Consider the following 27605-nt stretch of genomic DNA (forward strand, 5'->3'; position numbering starts at 1 on the left):
TGTGGGACCAGGGTTCAAATCCCTACTTGGCCATGAAACTCACTTGGGCCAGTCACTGCCTCTCAGACCAACCTATCTTGCAGGGTTAATTGGGGATTGAGATTTGGGAAGGGCAACCATGTATCCCACCTTGAGCTCTGTGAGGAAAAGGAGGAATCTAGAGGAAATAAATACAAATAGTACAAATATTTAGAGTAGACGCATTGAAATTAAGGAACATGGCTAACTTAGGTCCATTGATTTCATTGGACTTGCTTAGAGCAGAACTCAGTTGGATACAACCCTGTGTCTTGCATTTTGACCCTGGGGGCTTTTTTGGTAACCCTGAGGGGGCTCCATTGCCTGGCTGGTGTTTTCTGGGGTCTGCTTATCTAATCCCTTGAGGAAGTGTAGAAAAGGCAGCAGGCATGCTTGGGTCCACTGGGCTGTGTTCAGGCCCCTTCCATGCTGAGTCCCACCCCTCTTCCAGCAGCCTGAGGTGGGGTTGAGACTGGCAGCAACTCTCCTGCATCTTAGCCAGAGGTCTTTCCAACCACCTCCTACCTCATCCTTTTGCCTGGAGACACCAGGGATCAGAGCTGGCACCTTTTGCATGTAAAGCCTGTGCTCTGCCACTGAGTCTCTGGGTCCTTCTCCCAAGGTATCATCGTAATCCCATGTTCCCTTCTCCCAACAGCTGAATTCAAGTGTCGCCCAGGACAATTCCAGTGCTCAACAGGAATCTGCACCAACCCAGCCTTCATCTGTGATGGGGACAACGACTGCCAAGACAGCTCAGATGAGCACAACTGTGGTGAGTTGCCCAGACCAAAGCAAATGGTAAAGTTATTGTCCTGGCTGGTGTTTACACCATGGCAATGGTGGCAATGGAAGTTGTCTCCTTCCTTTCCATAGAAGAGACTCAAGGGCAACCTCCAGAATTTGAGACAAAGCAATTAAAATACATGGTGCCTATTAAGAAAAGCTAAGAATTCAGAACCATAAAACACTAGAGATGGGCAAACCTTCCCAAGCTCTTCTTGGACTTTGAAATGATCAGATATCTATGTATCTATTTCTCTAAGCAAACCAGAGGGCTTTGAAATAATGACACCCAATCCCTACCAGCCATCTCAGTCCTTCAAAAGCCAAAAGTGCTTCTAGCCAAGGCCCCTCCCCACCCCTAAAAATCCACCTTCTCTGTCCTTTCAAGAAGTAAAGATGGCAGGAGAAGCAGTGCCACTCATGGAGAGGGAAATGATCAAAGGGAGGTTTTCCCTTCTCTCCTCCTTTTTTCTTTGTTGCTCTGATGCTCTACAAAACAGTGTCGAGCCACAAAGCCAAAGGAGTCATGGGAGAGGTATTTCTTCCAAAACCTCCTGCAACTCTGGTAAATCTCGTGAGACTTCCTGACAAAAACTGGTGTCTTAAGGCTAAAAAGTCTGGTCCTCACTTGTTTAAAAAGTGCTTTTGCTTTCTGCTTTCTTCCTGACAGAGGTGCATGTCTGCCTGCCCAGCCAGTTCAAATGTACCAACACCAATCGCTGTATCCCTGGCATCTTTCGCTGCAATGGGCAGGACAACTGCGGGGATGGAGAGGACGAGAAGGACTGTCGTAAGTCATGTTTGGAACAGGGTCCTGCTTGGAGCAAGATGAGGGCCATCACTTTGCCCTCTGCGCTCTCTCTAGTTCAGGGGTGAAGAACCTGGGAAGCTTAAGAAGTTAGGAATTTGCGCTGCGCTTCTGGATTCTGGCTCACATGGAATGGAGAAATAGAGCTGGGTGCATACTGATTGCAGCTGATGAGCCACTGCAGTAGGGATTGGGAGCCTGTAATCCTCAACATCTGGAATTGTGGCTCTCCACATATTGTTGAACTTCAGGTTCCTCATTCCTACTTTGGTGGCCTGTCAGAAGAACAGATGTCCTTGTATGATCAGTACAGTAAGCATTTATCTACTGGACTCCAGACCTATGGAATTTTTTATATATTTTGTGTTAAAAATATACGTGATTCCATAAAAGGGTAACCAGATTTTCCCTGAGTTGAATTTTACAGCCTGCAATAATGGTCATGTGCTTATCGTCCATAATTCGGTTTGCTCAGGTGGTCATGGTGAGGGCAAAGAGTTATGAGGACACTGAAGCCCTGATTCCTGGAAAGCCGGCTCAGTCCCTTCTCTGACTTCTGAAATTTCGAAACTCAGTTTAAAGAAAAGAAGAAAAGTGGGATTTTGTAGGGGTGGAATTACACACTTAGTGCATAATTTGAATAGCACTTTGAATAGCAATATTACAGTATATGTAGTATCCTGATGTTACAGCATCCTAGTGTTACAGCAGTAAAGCTGCTAGCACATTTGCAGCATGGTTTCAGATTGGGTGGTGGACCACTTGTTGAGATTCCTGCATTTCAGGGGGTTGGACCAGATGACCTTTGGGGTCCCTTCCAACTCTACAATTCTACAATTCCATGATTCTACACGAGTCAGCCTTCGGTGTAGGAAGACTCCTACCTGCATTCAGCCCTAGAGCTCCCTCTTGACCCCTGTTTCTGTTGCAGCGGAAGTGACCTGCGCCCCAAACCAGTTCCAGTGTACCATCACCAAGCGCTGCATTCCGCGGGTGTGGGTGTGTGACCGCGACAATGACTGTGTGGATGGATCTGATGAACCCGCTAACTGCAGTAAGGAGCTACTGTGTCAAAGGCTTTTTGGCCTGGGAATGGGATGGCAGGGAGTAGGGTGGCTGATCCATGAGCCCGTAGCTTCTGGCTAGAAAGCCTCTGCCTCTCTGCTTTGGAGAAGATGATGGATTTGGTGCCCTCAGCTTAGCCAGCCATGTGTGCCAAAGATGTCATGGAAGTGCTGTTATGAAATCAGCAAATAAGCTTTCCAATTGCTTATTTGGTGTTAGAGCCTTGTGCAAATTGCATCCTAGGGTAAGGATTTGCTCCAAATTGGATCCATAACCAACACAATGTTCTCCAGATTCTGTTGGGCCCCAACTTCTATCAACTTCTACACCCTAGAACACATCCCAGGCGGCATCACAGTGATTCCTTGGCCAACAAGTCAAATTAGAAAGGATTTACTAGAACTCAAGTGTTTGAAAACCAATAGCTGTACAACTTGATTGCTATTTAAGAGAAGGTGTCATTTTCTGGGATCTAAGTTCTACAACAGATTCTGTACTTGGTGCAAAGTTACTTACATGTGTACTCTCAAACAGCTTTTTATAAGAAAAGTAATTTTCTGTGCCTCCCCTGCCTTTATTGTTGTAACAAATGGTTGCAACAGTGACAATTTTACCTTTCCAACCTTTGAAATGTTTCTCTCTTCACCCTCCCAGCACAAATGAGATGTGGGCTGGATGAGTTCCGGTGCAAGGATTCGGGGCGGTGCATCCCAGCACGTTGGAAATGTGATGGGGAGGATGATTGCGGAGATGGGTCAGACGAGCCCAAGGAAGAATGTGGTGAGTTGATGGTGCAATCAGCTGGCGAACTACGCTGCACTGAGACAGAGAGTCTGTCTTGCTCCTTTTCCTATAGTTTATGAAAGGAGCTAGAAGTGGCACATTTGCCAGAGTCTTGGAGACAGCCTGCGTAAGGGAAGCAGCACCTTTGTAACACGTGCAAGTCAAAATAGGAAGTCCCAAGGTGCAGGCCAGTTGCATCCCTTGTCCCCCTCCTGTCTTGTCAAAAAGGAAGTCAGTCAAAAGAGGGACTCTAGAGATACTAGCCTTTTTGCCTAAGATGCACCCAGACTGTTCTAAGTCAAGTTCAGAGCTTGGCTAAACTAGTACTTCATGCTGCAGTCCAGATTGGTCCCTGCCAATCCACTTAGGTTAAACAGCGGTTGCCAACTTGATGCCCTCCAGGCAGGGCTGTAGCTAGGAGGTGGTGAGGTGGGCCCCCACCAGGGGCGCAGGCGATTGGGGTGGGGCGCAAAATCGGCTAAAATATGTCCATAAATATAAATATTGATTATTGCCTCCTACGAAATGGTTTTAAATAGAGGGTGAATTGAATGGGTGGAGGGGGCAGGGTTGGAGGAGAGGCAGAAAGAAGAGCTAATTTGTCCGTGGCTAGGGGGCACAATCTGGACGGTTCTGCCGGGGGGGGGGGCAAGATCACCTAGCTACGGCTCTGCCTCCAGGTATTGCAGGGCTGACTAGTGCACCCCTGACCATCGGCCTTGCAGGATGGAGTTGTCTTTGTGCTCAAGCTGCTCTATGTACTAGAAGGCATCCAGAAGATGCCTTGTGAGCAAGGATAGCTATTTTTTGATGGGCTTTGTTTTGATGCTGTTTTTACACTTACTGATGTCGTCCATTTCCTACCTTTTCTCTTCCCTATGTCACTCCTTTGTTTTCAGACGAGCGAACTTGTGAGCCCTATCAGTTCCGCTGCAAGAACAACCGCTGTGTGCCGGGTCGCTGGCAGTGCGACTATGACAATGACTGTGGAGACAACTCTGACGAGGAGAGCTGTAGTATGTGCCCCCTTCAGCCCTACACTGGGAGAGCAGAATGTTTGCATGTGGGGAGGGTGGCGGTCTTCTGACTTTTCCTGTGGGCTTGGTCCTTGTTGGATGGAGGAAATAAAACTATCATTGCTTGTAGGAAGAGGACACTTAAATCTGGGTCTCCCTTTTCTATGAAAAGGATCATCCCATCAATGTATGGAAGCAGAAGATGGCCTTGAGGCTGGAATAAACTAGAGTATTCAATGGGGAACGTCCAAATGCTGCTGGACTCCAACTCCCATCATTCCCAGCAAGCAGAGTCATGGGCAGTTATAATGGGAGTTGTGGTCAAAAAAATCTGGAGGGCCATAGGTTACCCCCTCTTAATGATGAAATTTCAGAAAATACTGGCTGGATTTCAGGCCCAAGAGTCCTTTCTATTCTGGTATAAATAACATTGAGAGGGAGGAGGCCAAGAATTCCACTAAAATGCCTTCAAATTATGTGCCCTAAGCCCTGCCCAAGCCAACAGCTATTTACCTTTCGGCACCAATTGTTGCAACCATCTCAGCCTATGGTAGCTGCTGGGGAAAGTCTGGCTTCCATGCAGCTTCCAAACCTGGAGTGAAGTGAGTGTGCAGACTCACTGGTGCAGGACTAAGCCCAGATAACCTTTTAGCTGCACCATCCTAAATTGTCTTCCTCTCTGCTTGCCCTCTACTGTTTCAGAATGCTGGGCTGCTCTCAGCCCCTCCAACTTGTGAGGTCTTTTGGAGAAAGGTTTAGTTGGGGCTGAACTAGGAGGCACCTCCCCATTTTTTGAAGCATGATAGTTAACTCTTCTCACCCTACATCAGCAATGCTGGTTTTAAGTATGCCTTACCCTCTCTGATCCTAGCTAAAGTGAGAGGTGCATCAAACAATGGCTAGCCTTTGGCCATCTCCAAGCATGGGAGGGAGTTCATCAATTCTACAGTGCTTTACTGCCATCAGTTGGCTTCTCATCTGCACAGCATGAAAAAGGTGGTCCGAAAGAGAGCCAGCAAGTGATTGGGGGGGTGGGGAGAATCTCAGATGACTGACTGGCCCATACTGTGATTCCAGCCCAGTCACTGAGATCTTTGACGGAGCTTCTGTTAGCTGTCCCCCCATGACTCAGTTGCATGTTTCATAACTTCTAGAAGCCAGGCATTCTGTGTATTGGGCCCAAGCCTATGGAACTCCCTCCCAACTGAGGTTAGACAGGCCCCCTCCTAGCTGAGAATGCCTTGTTCCAGCAAACATTTTAAGGCAGTGTTTGGTTTTATGATAATTTTTTATTGCCTTCTTACCCCATTTTCTGTTGACGCCACTTAGCAGTGTAAATAATGAAGCAGTATATAAATGTCTTAAATAGAGATAAATTTAATGAATGAATGAATTAGTTGCAGTCATCCCAGGGAGGCCAAATGGCTCCTACTTTAAATCTCATTAGAAGCCAAAGAGACCTCCAGCAACAGATGGTGTTGTTGTTTTTAAGATTCACGATGGGTGCCCCACCTCCTCCCTTGCCACTTGCTCCCCACCCCCCACCCCTGTAGACTCTAGACATGGCTTTCTTTCAGGTTCTTTTGGTTTTTTTTTTATTTATTTTATCACGTTGTGTAATTTGAGTTTGTGCCATTTCACTTCATCTTACGTTTTTCTCCATTTTCACACTGTCGTATCGGGGCTTGCAGAGGTAGGTTTCTGTCGAAAATATTTTTCCTTTCCCCTTTAAAACCTTAACCGTGGTAGAAAGAAAGGCTGGGGTGGGCAGAGGTGGGAGGACCATAGTGGTATTGGGATTGCCATGCTATTTCCCATGTATTTCCCACTCCCCCCCCCCAAAGTAATTGAATGGAGAGGGCTTCTCTGTGTGCTGCTTTGCTTGACTCCCGGCCATCCCTAAGGTCAAAGCAGGCTATAATAATGCCTTCTCTCATTTATCTGCTGTCTCTCTCCTATACCTCCCTTTGATGGATAAAGAGGTTTGCGAACTAGGACACACATCCACTCCAGTTGGGTGAAGTTAGTGTGCCCATCCAGTTTCTCCTTAGCAAGCCTTCCATTACCGATGAGAACTGGGTGGGGCTTCCCATGGCATCCCTTAGGGTGGTACCTTGTATGGCTAGATCACTAAAAAGCAGAGGCAGGAACAGGCAGGGCGCTGCCCTCTCAATGCTGCTGCCACTTGCCACTTGGACCAGGCAGGCTGCGCAGTCACCCTGCCACGAGTGCACCCATGCAGCCCTACCCTCTGTGCCACCCTGCCCCATCCCAGTAAGCAGGAGCAATGATGGTGTCAAGAGGGTGGCGACATGGCACTGCCCTACCACACTGGCCCTGCCTGAGCAAAAAGCAACAACATTAGAGGGAGGGCCATAGCTCAGTGCTAGAGCACATGCTCTGTATGCAAAAAGTCCCGGGTTTAAAACCCAGCATCTCCTACACAAGCCTGGGAATGTCCCCTGCCTGAACCCCTGGAGAGCCACAACCAGAGAGTGCAAACCGTACCAAGCTCCTAGTACCAATAGTCTGACTCGGAATGAGACAGTTTCCTGTGTTCGTAACACTTGTAATAACATTGATTGAAAATATATTCTGAGGGGCTGCCATCAAACAAGCAGATACCAAAAGCAAGGTTGCAGGAGAAATGGTCAGCTGTGTGTCTCCTTCTCTCCCCTGGAGCATCTAAGTGAAACTCTGCATAGGTCATCTTCGTACAGCAAATTTCCCTGCTCTCCTAGTGACAGTCGCTTAAGCTGGGCAAGAAAAGGACCATGTAACTTGCAGCATGGCGATGCCACACAACACACCTTGAGAATGTTTAGATGTTTGGGGAAAAAGAGGAGGATCATATAATCGTAGAGTTGGAAGGGACCACAAGGGCCATCTAGTCAAAGCCCCTGCTATGCAAGAATCTTTTTGGGCTCAGACCCATCACCCTGAGATTAGGAGTCTCATGCTCTACCAACTGAGCTATTGCAGTGATGCAAAGCTGCAAAAGCTGTGATCTAGAGGGTATAAATAAGGTTTCACTCTCCTCCTCCTCCTCCTCCTCCTCCTCTCCCTGCTGCCTGCATCTGCAAAGCTGCTATGGGTGGTGGGAGGTGGGGGTGCTTTTTGGCTGTCAAACAGAACTGCCTCATATTTTCCACTCCTGGGATTCCCAGTTGAGACAGGGTGGCTGGGATGGTTGCCACTGTCTGCCAGAAGCTGCTTGTGTAGAGAATGGGGTTTTGATGTAGCCAGAAACCACTCATGTATCCTCTCTTCTTCTTCCCTCACCCCAAGTCCTTTGTGGCCTCTCCTGTGTTCTCTTCTTTGTCATACTGAAGTCGAAAGACACTGGTTTGCTTGAATAATAATATTTCCAGAGATGCCCTGGGAATAATAGACAGCAGTGTTTAATCCCTGACTTAACAGAAGATGCTCCTGTGCTCGCTGGAACCTTCCATCTCACCTGCTCATGCGCTCTTTCTGCCTACAGAACCCAGGCCTTGCTCCGAAAGCGAGTTCTCTTGCGCCAACGGGCGCTGCATTGCAGGCCGCTGGAAGTGTGATGGGGACCATGACTGTGCTGATGGCTCTGATGAGGTAAGGAGCAAGTCAGGTGCAAAGTGTTAAGCAATCAGAGAACACCAGAATTTGCCTGCTTTCATTTCTTGTAGGAGCAAACTTGGGAGCAGGTTAACTCTAGGAAAGGTGTGGGAAACTTCACTTGAATGCCGGTGAAGTGTTACTGTAAATAGGCAGGGAGGGGGCATGGAGGGTATAAGAACTCTTACAGTGAAAAACATGGGGTGTTACTGGGTGTTTTAGGTATTCACTTATCCAAATAAGGCCTGCCTTGGATTTGGTAACCCTGTTTCCTCTGCTTTCTCCCCACAGAAAGAATGCAAACCTCGCTGTGATCAAGACCAGTTCCACTGCAAGAGCGGTCACTGTATCCCACTGCGATGGCGCTGCGACGCTGATGCCGACTGCATGGATGGCAGCGATGAAGAGGACTGCAGCACTGGAGGTATCGCCCCTCTTCCTCCCTCTTCCTCAGAAGAGAGGATATCATACTGGCTTCAACCGCTGTGTACCTGCGAAGCACCAGTCCTGTAATGAGCGCCAAGTAACAAGTTACTTACTTACAAGCAGGTGCAGGGTTGCCTCCAGGCTTCAGAGGGCACTAGGCAACACTTCCTCTGTCCGTCATTGGGCCCTGGTGCTGAGTGACACTAGTTGAAGGGACTATGGGATGTTAAAAGAGTGACTTGATCCAGGTGTTCGGAATGCTGGGCCAAACAAAATTTCCAAGGGGTCCCCTGCCAGCTGCCAAAGATGCCAGGTGCTGGCACCAGCCCCCGCCCTGATCAGGTGGTATTGTCAAGGAACTGGTTGTGGAACTCCTCACTGCCCAAGATTTAAGACCTCTGAAATGTACTCGCAGCTCGAGTGGGGCTCTCAGTGTCACACCTTCGCCGTTTCTCCCTCCCTGTCCTCCAGGGATTCTGTGCTTTGTAGGAGGAGGTTTTGTAGCTGATGTGACTGGGCTTCTTTCCCCACTTTGCAGTGCGGACCTGCCCCCTGGACGAGTTCCAGTGCAACAACACCTTGTGCAAGCCCTTGGCCTGGAAGTGTGATGGTGAAGATGACTGTGGTGACAACTCAGATGAGAACCCTGAGGAATGCTGTGAGTGCCTCTGCCCCTCTTGGCGCTCCCTCTCATACTCTTCCCTGCCTGCTGCCCTGCAGAACTGAGAAAGTGAAGGGCAGCATCCACATCACATGGGGGGGAAGGTCCCCCACCCCCAGGCTGAAGATCTTGGGAAAGGTTGGACCTGAGCTCATCCTCTGAGGCCCTTCTTTGTGTACCTCCTCCACGAGAGGTCCAGAAGGTGGCAACATGAGAACAGGCGCTTTTTGCAGTGGAATGCTCTCCCCAGGGAGGTTTGCCTGGCTCCTTCATTATACACTTTTAGGTGCCTGGTGGAAATGTTCCTCTTCAAACAGGCCTTTGGCTAATTAACATCCGATGCCCCTTAAAATGTGTTGGGTGGGGCATATTGTTTTGTTTTTGTTCTTGTTTTTAATATATATTTTGTGTTTTTTAATATTTTTGTGTTGTGAACCATCCTGAGATCTATGGATGAAGGGTGGTATACAAATTTAATAAATAAAGATAATAAATAAAAACCTACGTGGGACAGTAGCCTGGATCCCTAGACAGCAGCTTCATGTCTTACTGTGTAACCAGATCCTTGCTTGTTTTCTCCAAAGCTGCAATCACAGCCCAGGAATGGAGGAGAGTGATGCAGGATGGAGGCGGGGGGAGGCAGAGGCAGGCAGAGAGGCAAGGCCTGCATTGTCAGCCACCCGTACATTTCCATGTCCCTCTGGCTCCCACATTCACTCTGACCATTTGTTTCTGTTTACTGGTGCAGTGAAATTCCAGTGTCCCCCCAACAGACCGTTCCGCTGCAAGAATGACCGTGTGTGTCTCTGGATTGGCCGCCAGTGTGATGGAATCGACAACTGCGGTGATGGCACTGATGAGCAATTCTGTGGTGAGTGCCTTCCTTGCTTCCTCCACCCTCCCCTGGACAACTCTCCAGTCCTGTGTCACCCGTACTAGGGCCAAACCATAGCTGTAACAGCAGGGATTAAGGTACTTATTTCCCTCCTGGTGTTCTTGGACTCCCAACTCCCATCAGCCCCAGCTAGAACGGCCCATGGTTGCATGGAGATGATGGGAGTTGTAGTCCAACACCATGTATAGAGGCACGTGTTCCCCATCCCTGTGCTAATGCTTCTCTGAATTAAAATTATGGTTTGCTTTCATATTATGAAAGAGTATTTCATATTATGAAAGAGTATTTCTGGAATGTCTCTGTGTGGTTCATCATTTTAAGCATGCCCAGAGCAATGACTCATGCCGAGGTGCAACAGGCATGGTTCTCTGTAGGTGGGGCTGCTCTGTGCTGTCTTTCTGACTTGAATGGCCCAGTCACATCTATTAAGAATCAGTATCCTGCTCTTTTTTGGGGGGGAGGGGGAATTAAAAGAATAGGCAGATGATAACTTTGACTTCACAGCACACTCTCCTCGCTTCTCACTGTCATCTCTGCAACCTTTTAGACTTGCCAACCACCAGGCCCAGGAGCTGCAGCCATGAGAAGAATGAATTCCTCTGCAAGAGCGGGAAATGCATCAGTTCTGAGCTTCGCTGCAACTTCTTTGATGACTGTGGAGACGGGTCTGATGAGGATAGTTGCTTGCCGGGTGAGGGGATGAATCACTGAAGCACCATGCACACCTTTGGGCAAGCAGAGGAGCTGGTGTTTTGTTTGGGGGTGAAGTGGAGAGGGGAGCATTATAAACCCAGTATGACCAGCTTATAATGAGGATGTATGTGGCTTGGCCAATCACAAACATGCTCCCAATCTTCCTCCTGCTGTTCTCTTGCCTCTTGCCATTTCTGCCTACTGATGCAAGATTGTCTGCTCCCGTCTCCTGCCTGCAGATCTCAAGATGCCAATTGGCTGCAAGGCCAACATGACCATGTGTGGCGAAGAAGCCAAATGTGTCCAGACCCCCACATCTGTGTACTGCACCTGCCGCCCTGGCTTCCAGAAAGTGCCAGACAAGAATTCTTGCCAAGGTATTGGGCCAAAAGACAGGTTCTGCCAAGGCCAGAAGTTAGCTGGCCACTAGCGTGAAGTCGCCTCAAGTTCTTTGTGAGCCCCTTTGAAGTTGTCTGTGAGATTCTGTGGGTTGAGCCCAGAGGAAATGGGTGGCAGCAATAGCGAGGGCTCTTCCAGGTGAGGGAAGATTGAAGAGCGAGATCTAAGTGTGTTCAGTAAATAAAGTTAGGGAAGCAACTGCTTCAGCATTACATAAAAGGGAAGAATGTGTCCATAGCTGTGGAGGGGGAAACCACATGTGGCTGATGGAAGGCAAGGCAAGGCAGTGAGTCAGGCAAGGCAAGGCAGAACTGCTGTACTGATAGACAGCAACAAATGGGCTGATGGCATTCGCAATCTGCCAGGCATGCAGGGGCTGTAATTTGAGTTTATTGCGTCTTTCATCCTAGCTCCCTGGCTAATGACAGTGACTGTGGACAAGTCAATTTTTGCAATCCACTATAAAGCAGTAAATTAACACCTGATTGGTAGGGAGCTGCCCAGGGTGAATGCCACTCCAAATCCTAGTGGTTATGAGATTCAGCTTGATGAGAATGACGAAGAAGAAGATGATGGTATTAAATAATTATATATGAGCGAATATTGCCTACAACCATAGCATCCTTTTGTAGTGCTTGTACAAAAATGGCTTTGAAAAGACAAGGTCCCACTTTCAGGCTCCTACAAACTAACAATAATGAGATGAGCAGAGCACAGAAAGGGGGAAAGCCAGAAGAGGGATTCTGTGTGCGTCGCTAGGGAAAGTCTACAGGCAGGAATCTGGTTTGGTATTGTGTTTGTGGACATTCTTCTGGAAATCTAAATGGATTTTTCTGTTTCCGCTTTTAAAAAATGCATCCTCTTAGAGGAATTGCACCCAAAGGAAAAACATTGTGCCAGAATTGACCCTAAAAGATACACGATAGTACTGGATAAGCACACATCTTTTGCTGTAGTTTTTTCAAAATAGGTTTTTGCAGAGGGTGGAAGAGGGGGAAAATATATTTTGCTCTCTACAATTGATGCCAAAGTCACTATGCAGTTGGCCCATGTTCTTCAGCCTTGAGTCCCCAGATGCTCTTGGGACTACAACTCCTATCTTTCTCCAGGCGGCTTATCCAGTGATCAGGTATGATGGGAGTTGTGGTCTGGCAACCCAGAGTTAAAGAACACTTCAGTAGGTGATTCTAATAGCCATGAGCAATTCTGTTGCAGAAGTGTTCATCTTGCACATCTGGATGGTGTTGGGACCTCGTTTTGGCTTTTTCCATATACTGCAGAAATGGCTTCTATTTGACTGGAGACGATGGCAGGATGGGACGTGTGTGCTGTTTTGCACAAAGACACCATTCTACAATGTGGTTATTCTCTGTAATTCAGCTTCTGGCATTTGCCTCCAATAACCTTGTATATGTGTCTCCCTTACTCTGCCCAGATGTTAATGAGTGCCTGAACTTTGGGACCTGCTCACAGCTCTGCAACAACACGCAAGGCTCATACATGTGCACTTGTGCCAAGAACTTCATGAAGACCCATCACATGTGCAAGGCAGAAGGTACCAGTGAGCTTGGCTAATGGGAGCTTTGTTGCAGAGGCAATGAAGGGTGTGGGTGTGTACACATGCTCATGATGTTTAAGAGACACATGCTATAAGGCGTTGCTTAGCGTAACACACAACTTCAGGCATGACGTCTCATGGACAGACACTCCCAGCCAGAATCTCCAATTCCTCTTCTTTCCAAGTAGATTCCTTCAGCTGGCCAAAGACTCTTCCTGGCACCCCAGTCCTTCCTCAGCTTTGCTCCTAGTTCAGTGGGGAAAGGGGCTGTAATTTATTTTTACGAACCCTTTGACCACCGTTGAAGGAGCTGCAGGGGAGCCAGCTCAGCAGGGTGAGGCTGCTGCTTCAGGCAGCAGAAGCCCCCCATGGGTTTCCCACCTGCCCTCCTGCCTCCGCTACAGTGGTGCCAGTTTCAGGCAAGATCCCACCCCAAATTGCCTCAAATCATTGTTGATGGTGGTGTCACTTCTCCACCAGCGGCAGATGTGGCAGGGCACGTGGCAGAGCAGGCAGTGGCAGATGTGGCAGGGCAGAGCAGCCCTTTCCGTTTCATTTTAGGCAGTGAAACAGGACACACCACCTCTGAACTGCAGTGATATATTTCAGTGGGAGTGAACTAGAAACAACCTTAACTCTCTCATCAAAAACATTGGGAGTGCTTCATTTTGGCTGGATCATGCCCAGTGGCTGCTTTTCCTACCCCCACCTACCTTCCCAATAGGTAGGGGTCAAAGATTACTTAAAATGTATGCAGTTTCTAACTGGATTGGGTTGTTGTGTGTCTGCCAATTCTCTTTGAGCCTGGGACCCTAAGAATGACCCCCCTCCCATTTTCACGTGTGTGATACATGCTCTGACAGTCATGTCTGCTTTTGTACAAGGCCTTCAGTTCTAGGTCACATCCAAGGATGCTCATGCAGTCAGTGGGGCTTCCCCAGAGTTGACTTCACTGGCAGGTGGACGTCTCAAGTGAGCATGGGGTTTCGGATTGCAATCACGGTGTGCATCAAAGGGCCCATCTAGACTTCCTTTTGCGTTGTGTTTCTAGGCATGGGTCTGGGCTTTAAAGCTCCATTTCCAAGGGGTTTCTTTTTGTCCCGGTGCTCTACCTGGAAAACCCATGTTTTACTGCTCAATCAGAGCAAACAGTGGTCGTGTTTTCTGCAGATTGCCATTTGCTCCTATTCAGCGATAAAATACAGGTTTTCCTGGGGAACGTGCCAAGACAAAAAAACCTGCTTGGACACAGAGCTTTGAAGCACTGGCCTGTGCCTGGAAAATGCAATGCAAAAGGATCTCTGGATGAGCCCAAAGTACGACTTGCCAAGTTAAGGCAGAGTACATCATATTGGTGCCTTGCCAACTGCATTGTCTTGCCTAACAAACTTCTTTTACATCACCCTCCTCTCCTCCAGCTTGTTCGCTCCACTGCAGTGAGGTCCCCTCCCATTTTGATGCTCTTCCTCTTCCTCTCCAGGGTCTGACTACCAGATACTTTACATTGCTGACGACAACAAGATCCGCAGCATGTACCCCTTCAACCCCAACTCTGCCTATGAACCTGCCTTCCAAGGGGATGAAACTGTCCGCATTGCTGCCATGGATGTGTACGTCAAGGGCAACAAGATCTATTGGACCAACTGGCACACGGGGCGCATCTCCTGCCGTGAGCTGCCATCCTCTGCTGGCTCTAGTGCCTCCAATCGCAACCGACGGCAGATAGATGGTGGCGTCACCCACCTCAATGTACGTGGCAGGCTTTGCCCATGAGAAAACACAGCTTGGGGGCGGGGGGGGGGCACTGGAACTGAGGTTGGCCAAACTCTCGATGCTCACCTTGCTTCCTGCAGATCTCGGGGCTGAAGATGCCACGGGGCATTGCCATTGACTGGGTGGCTGGGAACATTTACTGGACAGACTCAGGGCGTGACGTCATCGAAGTGGCACAGATGAAGGGCGAGAACCGCAAGACGCTCATCTCAGGCATGATTGACGAGCCACATGCCATCGTGGTGGACCCGCTCCGAGGGTAAGACAAGACCCACCACAGTTTACTCTTGCAACTCTCTCTTCCCTTCCACACCTCACAGCATGGCTTTCTCTTTACAGCACCATGTACTGGTCAGATTGGGGGAACCACCCTAAGATTGAGACGGCGGCAATGGACGGGACCCTGAGGGAGACGCTTGTGCAGGACAACATCCAGTGGCCAACAGGTCAGTCTGGTCGGGGTGTGTGTGTGTGTGTGTGTGTGTGTGTGTGTGTCGAGCCTCCCTCATGCTGCGCAGCCATGCCCAGGGCTGCCTCTTTTCTGTATCAACACACCACAGTTTCATTGATAGCACTGGGCAAATTTCCCAAACGTGGGAACGTCAGAAGTTGCCTTGTGGCTGTTAGCTCATCGCCTTACATTGCCTCCTGTTTCTTGCAGGCATTCCCAAAGCTTCCTGGCACAGGAATCTCTTTCCAAGTTCTGCTTCCTTAGCTCTTAGCTGGACCTGACCCAGGGATTGCTAGCTAGGGGTGATGGGAGTCATAGTCCAAAAACAGCTAGAGACCCAAGTTTGGGAAACCCTGTCTAGGGGAAGGGCTGCTTAGTCTTTGACTGATACACCACCAGAGAGATTAGGAGAGTTGGAAAGTCTCAGCTCCTCTGCTTGCCCTGGCCGGACATGCGAAGGCCAGCCTGGCGGGGGGCGGGGGCTGCACACCTTCTTAAGCAACAGGCTCCATATCCTTTGGGAAGCCCACTTCACACTTTTGACACTTAAGGCATATATATGGTCCACAGGTCACCATTGATACTCACACATAAATTGCCGTTGTTTGCCTGCAGGTCTGGCTGTTGATTACCATAACGAGCGCCTGTACTGGGCTGATGCCAAGCTCTCAGTGATTGGCAGCATCCGGCTCAATGGCACTGACCCAGTGGTGGCCATTGACAGCAAGAAAGGTAGGTGGTGGATGCAGGGGGAAGAAGCTTTGGGAAAGCCATGGGGTGGTGCTGGTCTCGGTGTGCTCAGTCCCTCCATTGCTCTTCCTCCACCTCTAGATCTGTAATCCCAGTGCCCTTTTTTGCTTTTGGCAAAAATATAAGGAAGATCAAAGGGGCAGCACAGTGATCATGGTTAGTCCCCTTAACACAACCCAAAGCAGCAGCTGTAGTGCTAGACCCACCATCCTCCCCCCTTCAGTCTCCTTCCACCTCTTCCTAGAGAGAGGCATCTTGGTCCCATTGTAGTACTGCAGCTGGTGTTGAAAGAATTATGCTGAGAAGAGCTTGCCAGTTAATGGGCTCATTATTAAAAGAACTTGGGAGTGTTTTTATCTGCCATTCCCACAGGATTCTGAATCCCTTGCCTCTCCACAATGCCCCAAAATGGGAAACATCTTCTACCTGCCCACCCCTCCACAACTCACCTAACTGAACTCAAGGTCCTTCCAGTATCCTGAATTATGTGTCCATTAGCAGAGCTGCACAGCCAGTTTCTAACACTGCTTCCACCCCCCTTCTACCCCAGGGCTCAGCCACCCTTTCAGCATTGATATTTTTGAAGACTACATCTATGGCGTCACCTACATCAACAACCGCATCTTCAAGATTCACAAGTTTGGTAATGGGTCCGTCACCAACCTTACAGCTGGACTCAACCATGCCACCGATGTGGTGCTGTACCACCAGTATAAACAGCCAGATGGTTAGTATTGCATGTTGGGGCATCAAGCCTTCATACAGCTTAGGTAGGTTGCAGGTGGGTGGGGCAAGTGTTGCACCAGGAAGCTCGTCAGTGCTGGGCTGTCCCGTGAGGAAGCTGCCTCTGCAGCTCCCTCATGCGCTGGAGCCTAGTGGAGGAGAGGCATGGCAATGCTGCCGCCGCCTCTCCTGCCCCCAGGTCAGGCATAACCTGGGAGTGGAGCTCTGACATGGCAACACTGGACCGTTGTCAGAGCCCAGCAGACGAGAGGTGTGGCGATGCTGCCACCTCCTCTGCCGCTTCCAGCCCCAGATCAGGCCCGACCCAGGAGTGGAGCTGTGGCCTCCTCAGCTCCCTCGCACACCAGAGCCCAGCGGAGAGCATCCCTTCCCCAGCCATGAGGAGAAGGAGGTGCTGCCACTACCCCAGCCTTGAAGGCCTGGCCTGGACGCAACTGCCCTCCTCACAGCTCCAGCCTCAATGAGGGAGGCTGTCGTGTGGGCGTCTGGTTGCACCCGCTCAAAAAAATGTGCCTGGGGCAGCACCCCTCCCCCAGTCTAGACCTCTGCTTCATAGCAAAACAGGGTAGGAAGTCATGTTGATCTCATCTTAGGAGACCCATAGTAGATTTGAGGTTGAAGAGATAATATGGAGATGTCTTTGTGAGTCTGAATCTTTCTTTTAGACATGGGAAGGAATAGAGATGGCTGCCCAGGCAGGTAGCAAAATCTGCTTCCTTGGGGACTTTCCAGCAATGGTTGGATTCCTGCTGGGAATGCAGGTGCATGACTGGAAAGTGGACAACAGAACTGTTTTCTGCAATCTGCATTAATTTCTAGTTGTAATGCTGTGCTCAGTAACATGATTTTGCCTGAATTGACGCTCCTCAGTCCAACTTGATAAATCAATTAACACAGCAGACACAGCAGTTAGTTAAACTGGGTGCTCTTGGTGTTTGCAGTTTGATGATAAGGGGACATGATGGCAAACAGATGGAGAAAATATGGCAGGCATAGGCAAACTCCGGCCCTCCAGATGTTTGGGACTATAATTCCCATCATCCCTGACCACTGGTCCTGTTAGCATCTGGAGGGCCGGAGTTTGCCTATTCCTGAAATATGGCCACAGTGGTCACTGAGCCAGGAGAGAGCAGGCTGGATAGCAGAGGGGCCATTCCGAAACCAGGTGAGGAAGAGGCAGTTCAGAGGCTGGAGAGTGCAAGTTCTCTTTCAGACCATATTTTGAGAAGCAGAGGGGCTGCCGTCCAGCAAGAGCCTCTGCTGAACTCTTATTGCTTGGCATCTTTCCTCTCCAGTGACCAACCCCTGCGACAGGAAGAAATGTGAATGGCTCTGCCTCCTGAGTCCCAGCGGCCCTGTGTGCACCTGCCCCAATGGCAGGAGGCTGGACAATGGCACCTGTGTGCTTGTCCCCTCACCTACCGTCTCACCTGTAGGTAAGTGCTTACACACACAGAACGAGGCACTTCCTGCCTTCCTCAACCATATTGCTTTTGCCCTCTGTTAAAATGCCTTCTGTTTTTAACTCCCGGCCCAGGAAGTGAAATCTGCACTTAGTTCTTTTCAGTTGACTGTCCTCAGTTCCCAGTGCTGGCACCCCCTGTGACCTTGTGAGTCACCATCAGTTTGTGTTGAATATACTGGCCACGTTATGCCTTTGGCTGCCTCTGGGTTCATATTTCGGAAGCTGAGCACACACTTTGTATGAGGAAGCTCCCTGGTCCAGTCCCTGGAATTTCCAGTTTAAAAAAAGATTGGGTGATGTGAAAGACTTCTTCTCTTGAGACCCCAAGAACCTGCTACCTGACAGAGTAGACAATACTAGGCTAGATGAACTTTTTCTGCTCTCTGAAGATCACGCTTTATACAGGCAGTGGCGCAACTGGAACTCACTGTGTTGGGTTTTGTCCGAGTGGCTGGTGTTTGTTGTTCTTCAGGAGAATCAACCCGGAAAGGCAATAACTTTGTGCCAATAGCTGCATGGAAATCTGACTCTGTTCCCAGGGCAGCAACGCGTCTCTTTCCTGCTCCATTTTTCACTCACATCCTTTTGTCTGCTTTGGAGAATAAGTGATGTTAAGTTAATAACCTTCCTGCTTGTGGACTCACTCCATGCAGCCCACGCACTGAAAATCCTACAGAGTACCCTGATGAAAACAAGAATGAAAAACTTCAGACACATACCGGTGATTAAAATGAGCAAATAGGGATTACAACCAAATCGGCAGTTACCAATCACTTTTTAAAAATGAAAAATAGAGGAAGGAGGTTGAGGCTGAAGAATTACCTGCTTGGACAATGCATCCCAATAGATAGGGACCACTACTGAAAAGGCCCTGTGCTGCCTGTGAACACACACCTTGCCGCAGGGCCTCTCTCGCAGATATTGTAGGTCATGAAATTCCCATTATACAAGGAAGAAAGCTGCCTTTCACCACATTATAGTATTTGTCCATCTAGTCTTGTCTGCTCTGCCTGGTGGTGGCTCTTCAGGGACACAGAGAGAACTTTCACTTGATTCTAGTATCTGATCTTTTAGTGGAAGATGCCAGGGGTTGACCCTGAAACCTTCTGCAAGCAAGGCATGTGCCCTTCCTTGAACCAATTGCCATCTGCCCTCCCCACAACATGGGAGAGGTGAGCTGCTGTGAACTCCCTCACAGATTCTTGCTTAGATCCAGTGATTCATGCCTAGCTAGAGGTTGGCTTACATCATCGAGAGGTAAATGCAGGAATTATTACTTGAGGGCTTGTACAGTAACCAAGGGATACAATGTAAAATTCATATGCATCCTGGGGCTATTCAGTTTGAGGCTGAAACAAACTCTCACCATATAAACACTCTTTATTTTATTTATTTTTGCTTTTCATAGACAATACCTCCTCCCAAATCTATTGTCTCCTTTGGAGATGGGGGAGGAATAGACAGATTCCTCTAGACTTCATTGCGTCAAGCTACATGAGCTGTTCTTTTGTGCTCTCCAAAACCCCATGTACATTGATGGCTCTTGTTGGGAATAAATAAGACTGAGAAAGTGAAGTTAACTCATTATTAGAAAAAACCAAGGCCAGTTTAGGAGTGACAAGCCTAATGAGCGTAGCAACTCTTTTTGCTAGGTCTTGCCCTTATGAGGCAGTTTTAGAGCTAACAGTCCCCACCTCGATGTTAGAATTCCTGCTCCGTGATTGCGGTCGTGGGATTGTTGTCTTTCACCTGACGGTGTATGTTTCAACTTCACAGAGTGGGAAGTGACGGAGACAGGATGTTTGTGTTACTGTGGTCCATGAAGTGGGACTATTGTCCTTTGTTCTTTCTCTTTGCTGTCTGATGCTATAGAGAGTGGGAGCCATGTTGCAATGCTCCGTTGAGAGCTTTCCAATCCTGAACAGTAGGATTGTGAGCACTAATCTGCTTAGCAGGCACACTAACAATCCTACTGTTCAGGATTGAAAAGCTCTCAAGCGCATAGCACGTTACCTGAGAGGTACTTTGCACTACAGACTCAGATTCACTAATCTGAAGTCTGGAGGTCTTGAGATTTTTGCAGATGCAAGTTTTGGAAGTGACACCACAGATGGCACAAGCACTTCCGGAGTGCTACATGTATAACCAGTGTCTGTTTGACTGGCTGTGCAAGAAGCAGACAACAGTGAGCCTGAGTTCTTGTGAAGCTGAACTCAATGCACTCTCATATTCACTTATGGATTGTGAATGGTTGTTACAACTGTTTCAGGACATCAGGGTTAATGTGAAATGTCCTATACAGGTTTACCAAGACAACAGGTCCTGTTTGGCTTTGCTAGCTTCAGAGAGTTGCAAGCAAAGAACCAAGTACTTGCAGATAAAATTGCATCGTGCAAGGGAGTGTCTTTGGAAAGGACTCATTCAGGTGTCCTACATGCCAGGAAACGAGATTCCTGCAGATCTGTTGTCTAAAGTTGTTAACAGGGAACAACTTCAGATTTATGTACTGCAGTTGCAGTTAGGTTGAAATATTGCGCCACAGGTTACATGGAAAGGGGGAGGATGTTGGGAATTTCCATTCCACTTTAAGGAGCAGACATGGGATTGTTACGTGTCACATGTCTGTTTACATTCCAGCACAGTTTGCTGGGAACTTCTGTTGTGTGTATAGCTTTTGCTTTTGACTCTCTCTCTGAGAAGACGAAAGAGAGATGACATGTTTTCTTTGTCCTGATTTATGCTTAAGAAATCTGTAGCTGTTAGTACGTTTCCACAAGCCTCACACCACTTCTGTTTGCGCAGTATTTTCTGCTAATATAGTGTGCTCAGGCTTTGAAGTCACTGATTTATGTCGCACCAGAGATTGGGGGATCATCATGGCTGGAAGGGCATGATCCAGCTGGGGGCTAGCCAGCTGGCTTCCCGACCCCCGAAGGATGCCGACACTCCCCATAGCTGACTAAATCTCGTCCTTCCCCAGGATCCTTTCCAAGCAATCTGAGACTCTGCCAGCACACCTCTCTCTGCTTCTCCCTCTTCATAGCTCTTCTGGTCCTGGGAAACCAGGAGGAGCTTGTTGCAGTAGGAGGGAGAGACCTGGCTTCTTCACCAGCCCGACCCATCTCTGCCTCTTTGCCTCCCTCCTCTCCTGCTTCCACCTCTGCGTCTGATTCTGGAATTCTTTCTGCTACAGATTCTCCCTACTCACTAAACCCTGTTGCATCTCCAGCTTCTGACACCTCCTTCTCCCAGTTTTCTCCCTCTCCTCTGTCTAACCCCTCATTGTCATCCCACCACCAAGCCTTCGTCTCTTGGGGGGTTCCCCATCTGGTGCCTCCCACTATTCCTCTGCATTCAGCCAGTCCGTGACAACACTAAGTAAACTATAAATAAGAATGAGTCTCTCACTCACTTTCTTGCCTGCTTTTCTTTTCTCCTTTCTTGTAGTTCCAGCCACCGACACCTGTGACCTGGTTTGCCTCAATGGTGGCAGCTGCTTCTTGAATGCCCGCAAGCAGCCCAAGTGCCGGTGCCAGCCGCGCTACATCGGGGACAAGTGCCAGCATGACCAGTGCTCTGACTACTGCCAGAACGGGGGCACCTGTGCTGCTTCCCCATCTGGTGAGTGGGGTGGGGTGCTGGGAGAAGGTGTAACTTAGGGCTGGAGTCATGGCAGTGGAGGAGACACGAGAACCAAGGAGATCCATTGCTTCAAGTGCTGAAGTTAAAATTCAGCATCTGATTTTCAGGATGGACTTCTGCAAAGTTGTGTTAATCCGTTTATGGTTTGAGACTTTTCAGCTCACTATTGTTTGTGGCCAAAAAAAGAAATTGATCTCTGTTCTGAACTGAACTGGAGCTGAGGGCTCATGCCAGCAGCAGTTAAACAGCCGTGGGGAACCTGCAGACTGCAGGCCTAATTGAGGCCCATATAAGGCCATTTCCCCCCAACCAGGATCACCTACACTATACTTGTCATCAACTTTGGGGGAAGTAAAGCTGCAGTCATCATTCGAGGCCTTTCTTTGTGTATCTCTTGCACAAGAGCTCTAGTGGGTGGCGACACAAGAACAGGCCTTTTCTGCAGTGGCTCCCCATTTGTGGAAGGCTCGCCTGGTGCCTTCGTTACATATCTTTAGCCACCAGCCGGAAAAATATTCTCTTCAACCAGGTGTTTGGCTGATTAACATTCTATGGCCTTTGAAATGTTTCTGTGGGGGAGAGGCTGTTGTTTTGTTTTGTTTTGTTTTATTATGCAGTTTGTGTTTTCATTTTGTATTGTTATGTTGTGAACTGCCCTGTGATCTTCAAGTGAAGGGTGGTATACAAATTTTAATAATAATAATAGCAACAGCAACAACACCACCATATGGTATAGTTGAGAGCCTTAGAATGTGCTGCCAATCGTTCTTTGCATGTGCCTTTTAAATATGGTGCCAAATGCCAGCCTGCAAGGGAGACTTGTTTTGCACTCAGGAGCTCCTTCGTGCATCCAGTACCTGCTGAAAGTGGCCAGGTGCAAATGCCGCTGGAATTGGAGCTCTCCATTTGGGAGGGAGCCGATCCCTCCCAAAAGTGTGAGTCCAAGCTTCTTCCTCTGCAGCCACGGCTTAAAGCCAGAGGTGCAAGGGAAGAGTTATGAGCCCACATGGAGAGTGCTCCCAATTCTTCACCTGAAGTTGAATCATGTGGTTGACAGGTGACCCTGCCCACTGGCCTGGGGTGGGGGGGGGCAGATCCAGATCCATAGCTCCACACCTGCAGTAAAGGAAAAAATGGATCCCAGGGTAACAAAATAAAATTTCTGCCATCTAAAGATTCTTTGTCGATTTATTTGTTTGTTTTAGTAAAACATATGTACTTATAATCTTCCCAAAGTTAAACAATAAAATTGAGGCAATGTTTTTTGTGGGATTCAGTCCCAACAGGGGTGGAAAGGCATCTGCCGGGGATTCTTCAGCTGAGATTCCTGCATTGCAGGGAGTTGTACTGGATTGCCCTTGGGGTCCCTCTAACTCTACAATTCTGTGGTTCTATGAAATACAAGAGTGGTAAAATATTCTCCTGTCTGCCATGTTCCTGGATCACCACTTCCCAGGAGGTACCATATACATTCAACTGGCTGTTGGGTTTCCTCAAAGATCTTGTTATGCCTGTGGTGGGGGAAACATGTGGTCCTCCAGATGCCACTGGACTACAACTCCCATCATCCCTGACCCTTGGCCTTGCTGAATGGGGCTGGTGGGACTTGAAGTCACAACAACATATGCAGGACAGGTGCCTTTTATTGGCTGCAGCAGTCCATGTAGCATTAAGTCAGTTATATGGGCCCAGCCCTGCTAACGATAACCTGCGTTCTGCCCTCCCACCCCAGGGATGCCGACTTGCCGCTGCCCCAACGGCTTCACTGGCTCTCGGTGCAACAAGCAGCTGTGCACAGACTACTGCCTCAACAACGGCAGCTGCACCGTCAACCAGGGTAACCAGCCCAACTGCCGCTGCCTAACTGATTTCATCGGTGACAAGTGCCAATACCGTAAGTGCCTGCCAGCTCCCAGGACCACAGCAGACCCCACCCCCCCCCACACACACACTGGCCAAAGGAGGAAATGTCAGGGAGATCGGCCAGATTTTTTAGTTTCTTAGAATATAAATCACAAAAACAAACAATACAATCCAAGAGTAAAGTGAAAACCTATTTTCAGAACTACAAATGATCAAATCATTTAGTTAAAAAAACAAACGCCTTGGCAGTCAACACTGCTATAGGTCAGAAAACTTGCCCATAACTTTTTCCACTGCTAGAGCTTATAAAACAATTCTTTAAAACTTGTTTGCGTGAACCAGCAACTGCCTGATTTGAAATCACCTGACTGACCTTCTAAAAAAGTTACACAATGAATAGTGGAATCTATTCCTGGGTGAAGTGCATGAAAAGGGCAGTGAGAGGGTAGTTTAGCACACAAGGCCTTCAATACAGCCTCGTCTGCATATGCCACGACAATATTAAATAATTTACTGGTCACATATTCTGTGCGAGTCATTTGAAATCTTAGCTGAATAAACACATGTCTGACGGCAGGGGAAGCTTGTTAATTCCTGCAGATAAACATCCCATTTATTGTCTGATTTAATTTTAATATACCAAACTGAGGACATTGAATTCTTCATATATTCAGAATCCCTCTGGGTATCTTCAGCAAAAATCACATCGCAGGGGAATCACTGTGTCTTCATTTCCATCCAGTGTGAGGTCTAATTCCCGTGCCCCATCAGTGGGATGACTGTCAGAAAAGCACTTGAGAATTTGCCCCTTTTGTGATTGATTTTTTAAAAATATATTTTTTATTGTTAAATAAATGAACAAATGTTAAATAGACAGTGCAGCGGAGATGAAGTTTATGCACCCTGGGGTATGGTAGAGACTCAGGACCTTGTTCAGGAACGAATCCTGTGTCTCGTGCTGCATCATCTTTTCTGTACCCCTCAGGCCAGTGCTCAAACTTCTGTGAGAACAACGGTGTGTGCCAGCTGACTGCCGCTGGAGCTCGCCTGTGCCGCTGCCCGCCATATTACTATGGTGACCGCTGCCAGCATAACAAGTGTGACCGCTGTCTCAAGGGCAATTGCTCCATCATCCAGCAGACTGGCAACGTCAGCTGCACGTAGGTGCCAAGAGTTGCTTGGGGGTTGGAAGAAGAGGAGGTTTGAGATGGTCCTGAGAGATAGGGGTCAAGAGTGCTTTGGGTCCCCTGCCCGTAGAGGCATTGGAGAAGCACCACACAGCGCAGCTGGCAGGGGGAACTGGACAGTCACCATGGACACCCAAGTGGCGAGGAACCAGGATAGGGTTTTGGGGGGAACTGGTTGGGCTGCTGTGATATTGCGGGACACATTTGTGGGGCTTTTATGTGTGCACACAGCTGTCTCGTATCCTTTCCAAGGGGAAACCATGGGAGTCCTATCCAAAGTACCCCTGCCTGTTAAGTTGTGAGGGGTCTCCTAGATCAGTTTCTGTGGTTGGTGTGTTAGGGGTTGGGACAGGATCCCACAAGCAGAACTTTAAAAGGTGGGAGCAGGAGTGGTAAGTTGAGGTACACGCAGAGGCCGTGATGGAGAGAAGGCCTGTTTCGCGGGGGGGGGGGGGGGCATTAACGCTCCTCCGGCAGGAAGCTGCTGGGGATGGATAGGCTAGTAAGGTTGGACTTGTAACTGGTTGTGTTTTACTCTTTGGGCAGTAGCAGAGGGAGGGGGAGTTTCTGCCACATTGACCGCATCTCCCTTCTACATTGCAGCTGCCCTGATGGCAGGATAGCCCCCAGTTGCTTGACTTGCAACAACTACTGCTACAATGGGGGCACTTGCACCATGAATGCTGAAACTTCGATGCCTGAGTGCCAGTGAGTTTGGAGGGAAACTGGGGTGAAGGGAAGGGGGGCGCATGCCTGCTTACTTTCAGTGAGACAAGTCTTCACCCAGCTTCCTATCCTGTGCTCTCCTAACTCACAAATTCCAAGTCCACCTCCATACTAAGACAAGCATGCTCCTAAATAACCTATTTCCTTGAATTGTGTGGTTTTCCTGCTGTCCATCTCATGTGACCTGCGTGCCATTTCCCCTGTTTTGCCCCATAGGGAAAAGGGCCATAGCTCAATGGTAGCGCATTTGGCTTGCATGTAGAAGGTCCCAGGTTCAGTCCCTGGCATCTCTGAATAGAACTGGGAGAAACCTCTTTCTGAAGCTCTGGAGAGCCACTACCAATCTCTGTGGACAATACAGATTTAGATGGACCCAACTCAGTATACGGCAGCTTCTTGTGTTCCTTCCAAGATGGGCTTTGCATGAGAGATACTCCTGCATGCTGGATTATGGCACAATCTGCACACCCTTCCTGCAGCCATCTGCTGAAGTCATACCAGCTTCCCTGTATCTCATGAGTTCCATTCAGCTACTCCAGTGTTCTCCTCAGCATAATCTGCCCCCCTTCTCTCTCTCTCTCTCTCTCTCTCTCTCTCTCTCTCTCTCTCTCTCTCTCTCTCTCTCACACCACTTTTTCAGCATATTCCTTGCCCAAGGAAGTTCTTGTTTGTATCCATCCCACAGCCACAAAAACCCACATGCCTTTTGCTTTTCAGGTGCACACTGGAGATGACAGGGGAGCGCTGTGAGAGATCTGCGAGCAACGAGCAGCAGAGCAACCGTATGTAGAGCGGGGGCTCAAGGGCAGCCGCTGTAGTGGTTGATGGGGGGGCGTGTGAGTGTGTCAGTTGGATGTGGGCTGCAGCTGGAGAGAGTCAGGGAACACCTGTTCATGCAGGGGTGGTGACTTTTCCATACCAGCCAGAGGGACATGGCCCATGGCATTCTGGTCCTTGAGGCAGTATATTCAAATGGTTATTCCCTTCCTCACACAGGGGAACAATCCACTCGGAGGCTCCCCTGCATGTCTTGTTTAAATGAATAGGAAGCACTGAGCATAAGAGGAGCCCTGCTAGATTCAGCAGGACACAAGCAGAGCTCATGCTCCCTGCAACTCTGCCTCATAGGCTGGAGGCGACATCTTGGCTAGAAACCATTGATAGACTTGCCCTCTGTGAAAGGAAGCACATGGTTGTGTTCTCGTTCAGCTCTGTTTGTGCAAAAGAAACATCTCAGCGGATTGTGTCCTGTGGGTCAGTTCTGTCTCCCTGCCACTCTGCTGCCCTCAGTGGCACATGAAATCTGCCTCCTGGCATGTCCACCTTGTGAGAAGTGCACCCATTTATTAAATTATTTGCAGGGGGGGGGGGGGCTTTTTAGGTCCAGATTCCACAAACGTTTGTGTCCATTGTCAAGGCGAAAAATACTTGGCCTACACGTAAACATTCCAGAAATGCTGCAGGATAGAAAACTTTTTTACTTTTTAAAAATTCATGGCTAGGCTTACATTCTATCAGATTATCAAGTGAAATGTCTTCTCAAAGACAGAGGGAGGTCTTTGGTGTATTTCCTAGCTAGAGGTGTGTTGGTGGAGAGTTTTCCAGATTGCACCTTTTTCTCTTCCCTCTACAGTACTAGTGAATGCTTTCCATTCACCTGCACCAAAAACTGTCTCCGTTCATTATATTTATACCTTAACCTTTCCTCCAAGGAGCTCAGGGTGGCAGACGGGGGGTTTTCTCATCCCAGCCCCATTTTATCCTCACAAGCTACCCTGTGAGGTAGCTGAGGCTGGGAGATGGTATTAACCGGTCAGAGGTAAACTGAGTGGAGATTTGAACTTGGGTCTCTCCCGTGCTAGCCTGATAAGCTAATCGATGCACCACACTGGTCCTCATTTGAACCTAGAGGGAAATGAGATGCCTTTGCTTCTTGGATATTTGAGTACATCTGTATCCATCTTGCCCAGAAATGGAAATATATATGTAGACATAAGGGACAGGCTGTGCATATTTAGTGTTGATGAGATCTTTGCTCTGTCTTGGGGTGTGGGCTATGAGGGATGGTTCCTAGTCAGTGACCAGTGTTTTCCCACCTCCTGTAGGAACCGTGTCCATCATCATCCCAATCCTCCTCCTGCTGCTGGTGATACTGGTGGCCGGAGCTGTGGTCTGGTACAAGAAACGGATTAAAGGGTAAGCAAAGCACTCAGAAATGGTGACTGTGGGTGGTGTTTGAGTGTGTCGCATATCTACTGCCGTGGAGATGGGGGAGTTTTTAGATTCTGTGTTGCATATTAAA

General features: G+C 48.6%; 1 protein-coding gene across 1 annotated transcript in view; it reads left to right on the forward strand.

The window, feature by feature from the left end:
* The window catches only part of LRP1 (LDL receptor related protein 1), a 298357-nt gene extending 270854 nt beyond the window's left edge, over positions 1 to 27503 (forward strand). Inside the window, exons 66-89 of the mRNA XM_077923771.1 lie at positions 677 to 793; positions 1475 to 1594; positions 2544 to 2666; positions 3332 to 3457; positions 4360 to 4476; positions 7961 to 8067; positions 8362 to 8494; positions 9035 to 9154; positions 9906 to 10028; positions 10600 to 10743; positions 10985 to 11122; positions 12580 to 12699; positions 14183 to 14451; positions 14556 to 14734; positions 14815 to 14921; positions 15542 to 15658; positions 16227 to 16403; positions 17716 to 17856; positions 21333 to 21506; positions 23260 to 23421; positions 24376 to 24550; positions 25181 to 25285; positions 26021 to 26085; positions 27409 to 27503. Of these exons, the coding sequence (XP_077779897.1) occupies positions 677 to 793; positions 1475 to 1594; positions 2544 to 2666; positions 3332 to 3457; positions 4360 to 4476; positions 7961 to 8067; positions 8362 to 8494; positions 9035 to 9154; positions 9906 to 10028; positions 10600 to 10743; positions 10985 to 11122; positions 12580 to 12699; positions 14183 to 14451; positions 14556 to 14734; positions 14815 to 14921; positions 15542 to 15658; positions 16227 to 16403; positions 17716 to 17856; positions 21333 to 21506; positions 23260 to 23421; positions 24376 to 24550; positions 25181 to 25285; positions 26021 to 26085; positions 27409 to 27503 (3254 nt within the window). The remainder of the gene's footprint in view (positions 1 to 676; positions 794 to 1474; positions 1595 to 2543; positions 2667 to 3331; positions 3458 to 4359; positions 4477 to 7960; positions 8068 to 8361; positions 8495 to 9034; positions 9155 to 9905; positions 10029 to 10599; positions 10744 to 10984; positions 11123 to 12579; positions 12700 to 14182; positions 14452 to 14555; positions 14735 to 14814; positions 14922 to 15541; positions 15659 to 16226; positions 16404 to 17715; positions 17857 to 21332; positions 21507 to 23259; positions 23422 to 24375; positions 24551 to 25180; positions 25286 to 26020; positions 26086 to 27408) is intronic.
* Positions 27504 to 27605: the final 102 nt, after the last annotated feature.

This window comes from Podarcis muralis, chromosome 2, assembly GCF_964188315.1.
Source record: "Podarcis muralis chromosome 2, rPodMur119.hap1.1, whole genome shotgun sequence".
NCBI classification, from domain to species: domain Eukaryota; kingdom Metazoa; phylum Chordata; class Lepidosauria; order Squamata; family Lacertidae; genus Podarcis; species Podarcis muralis.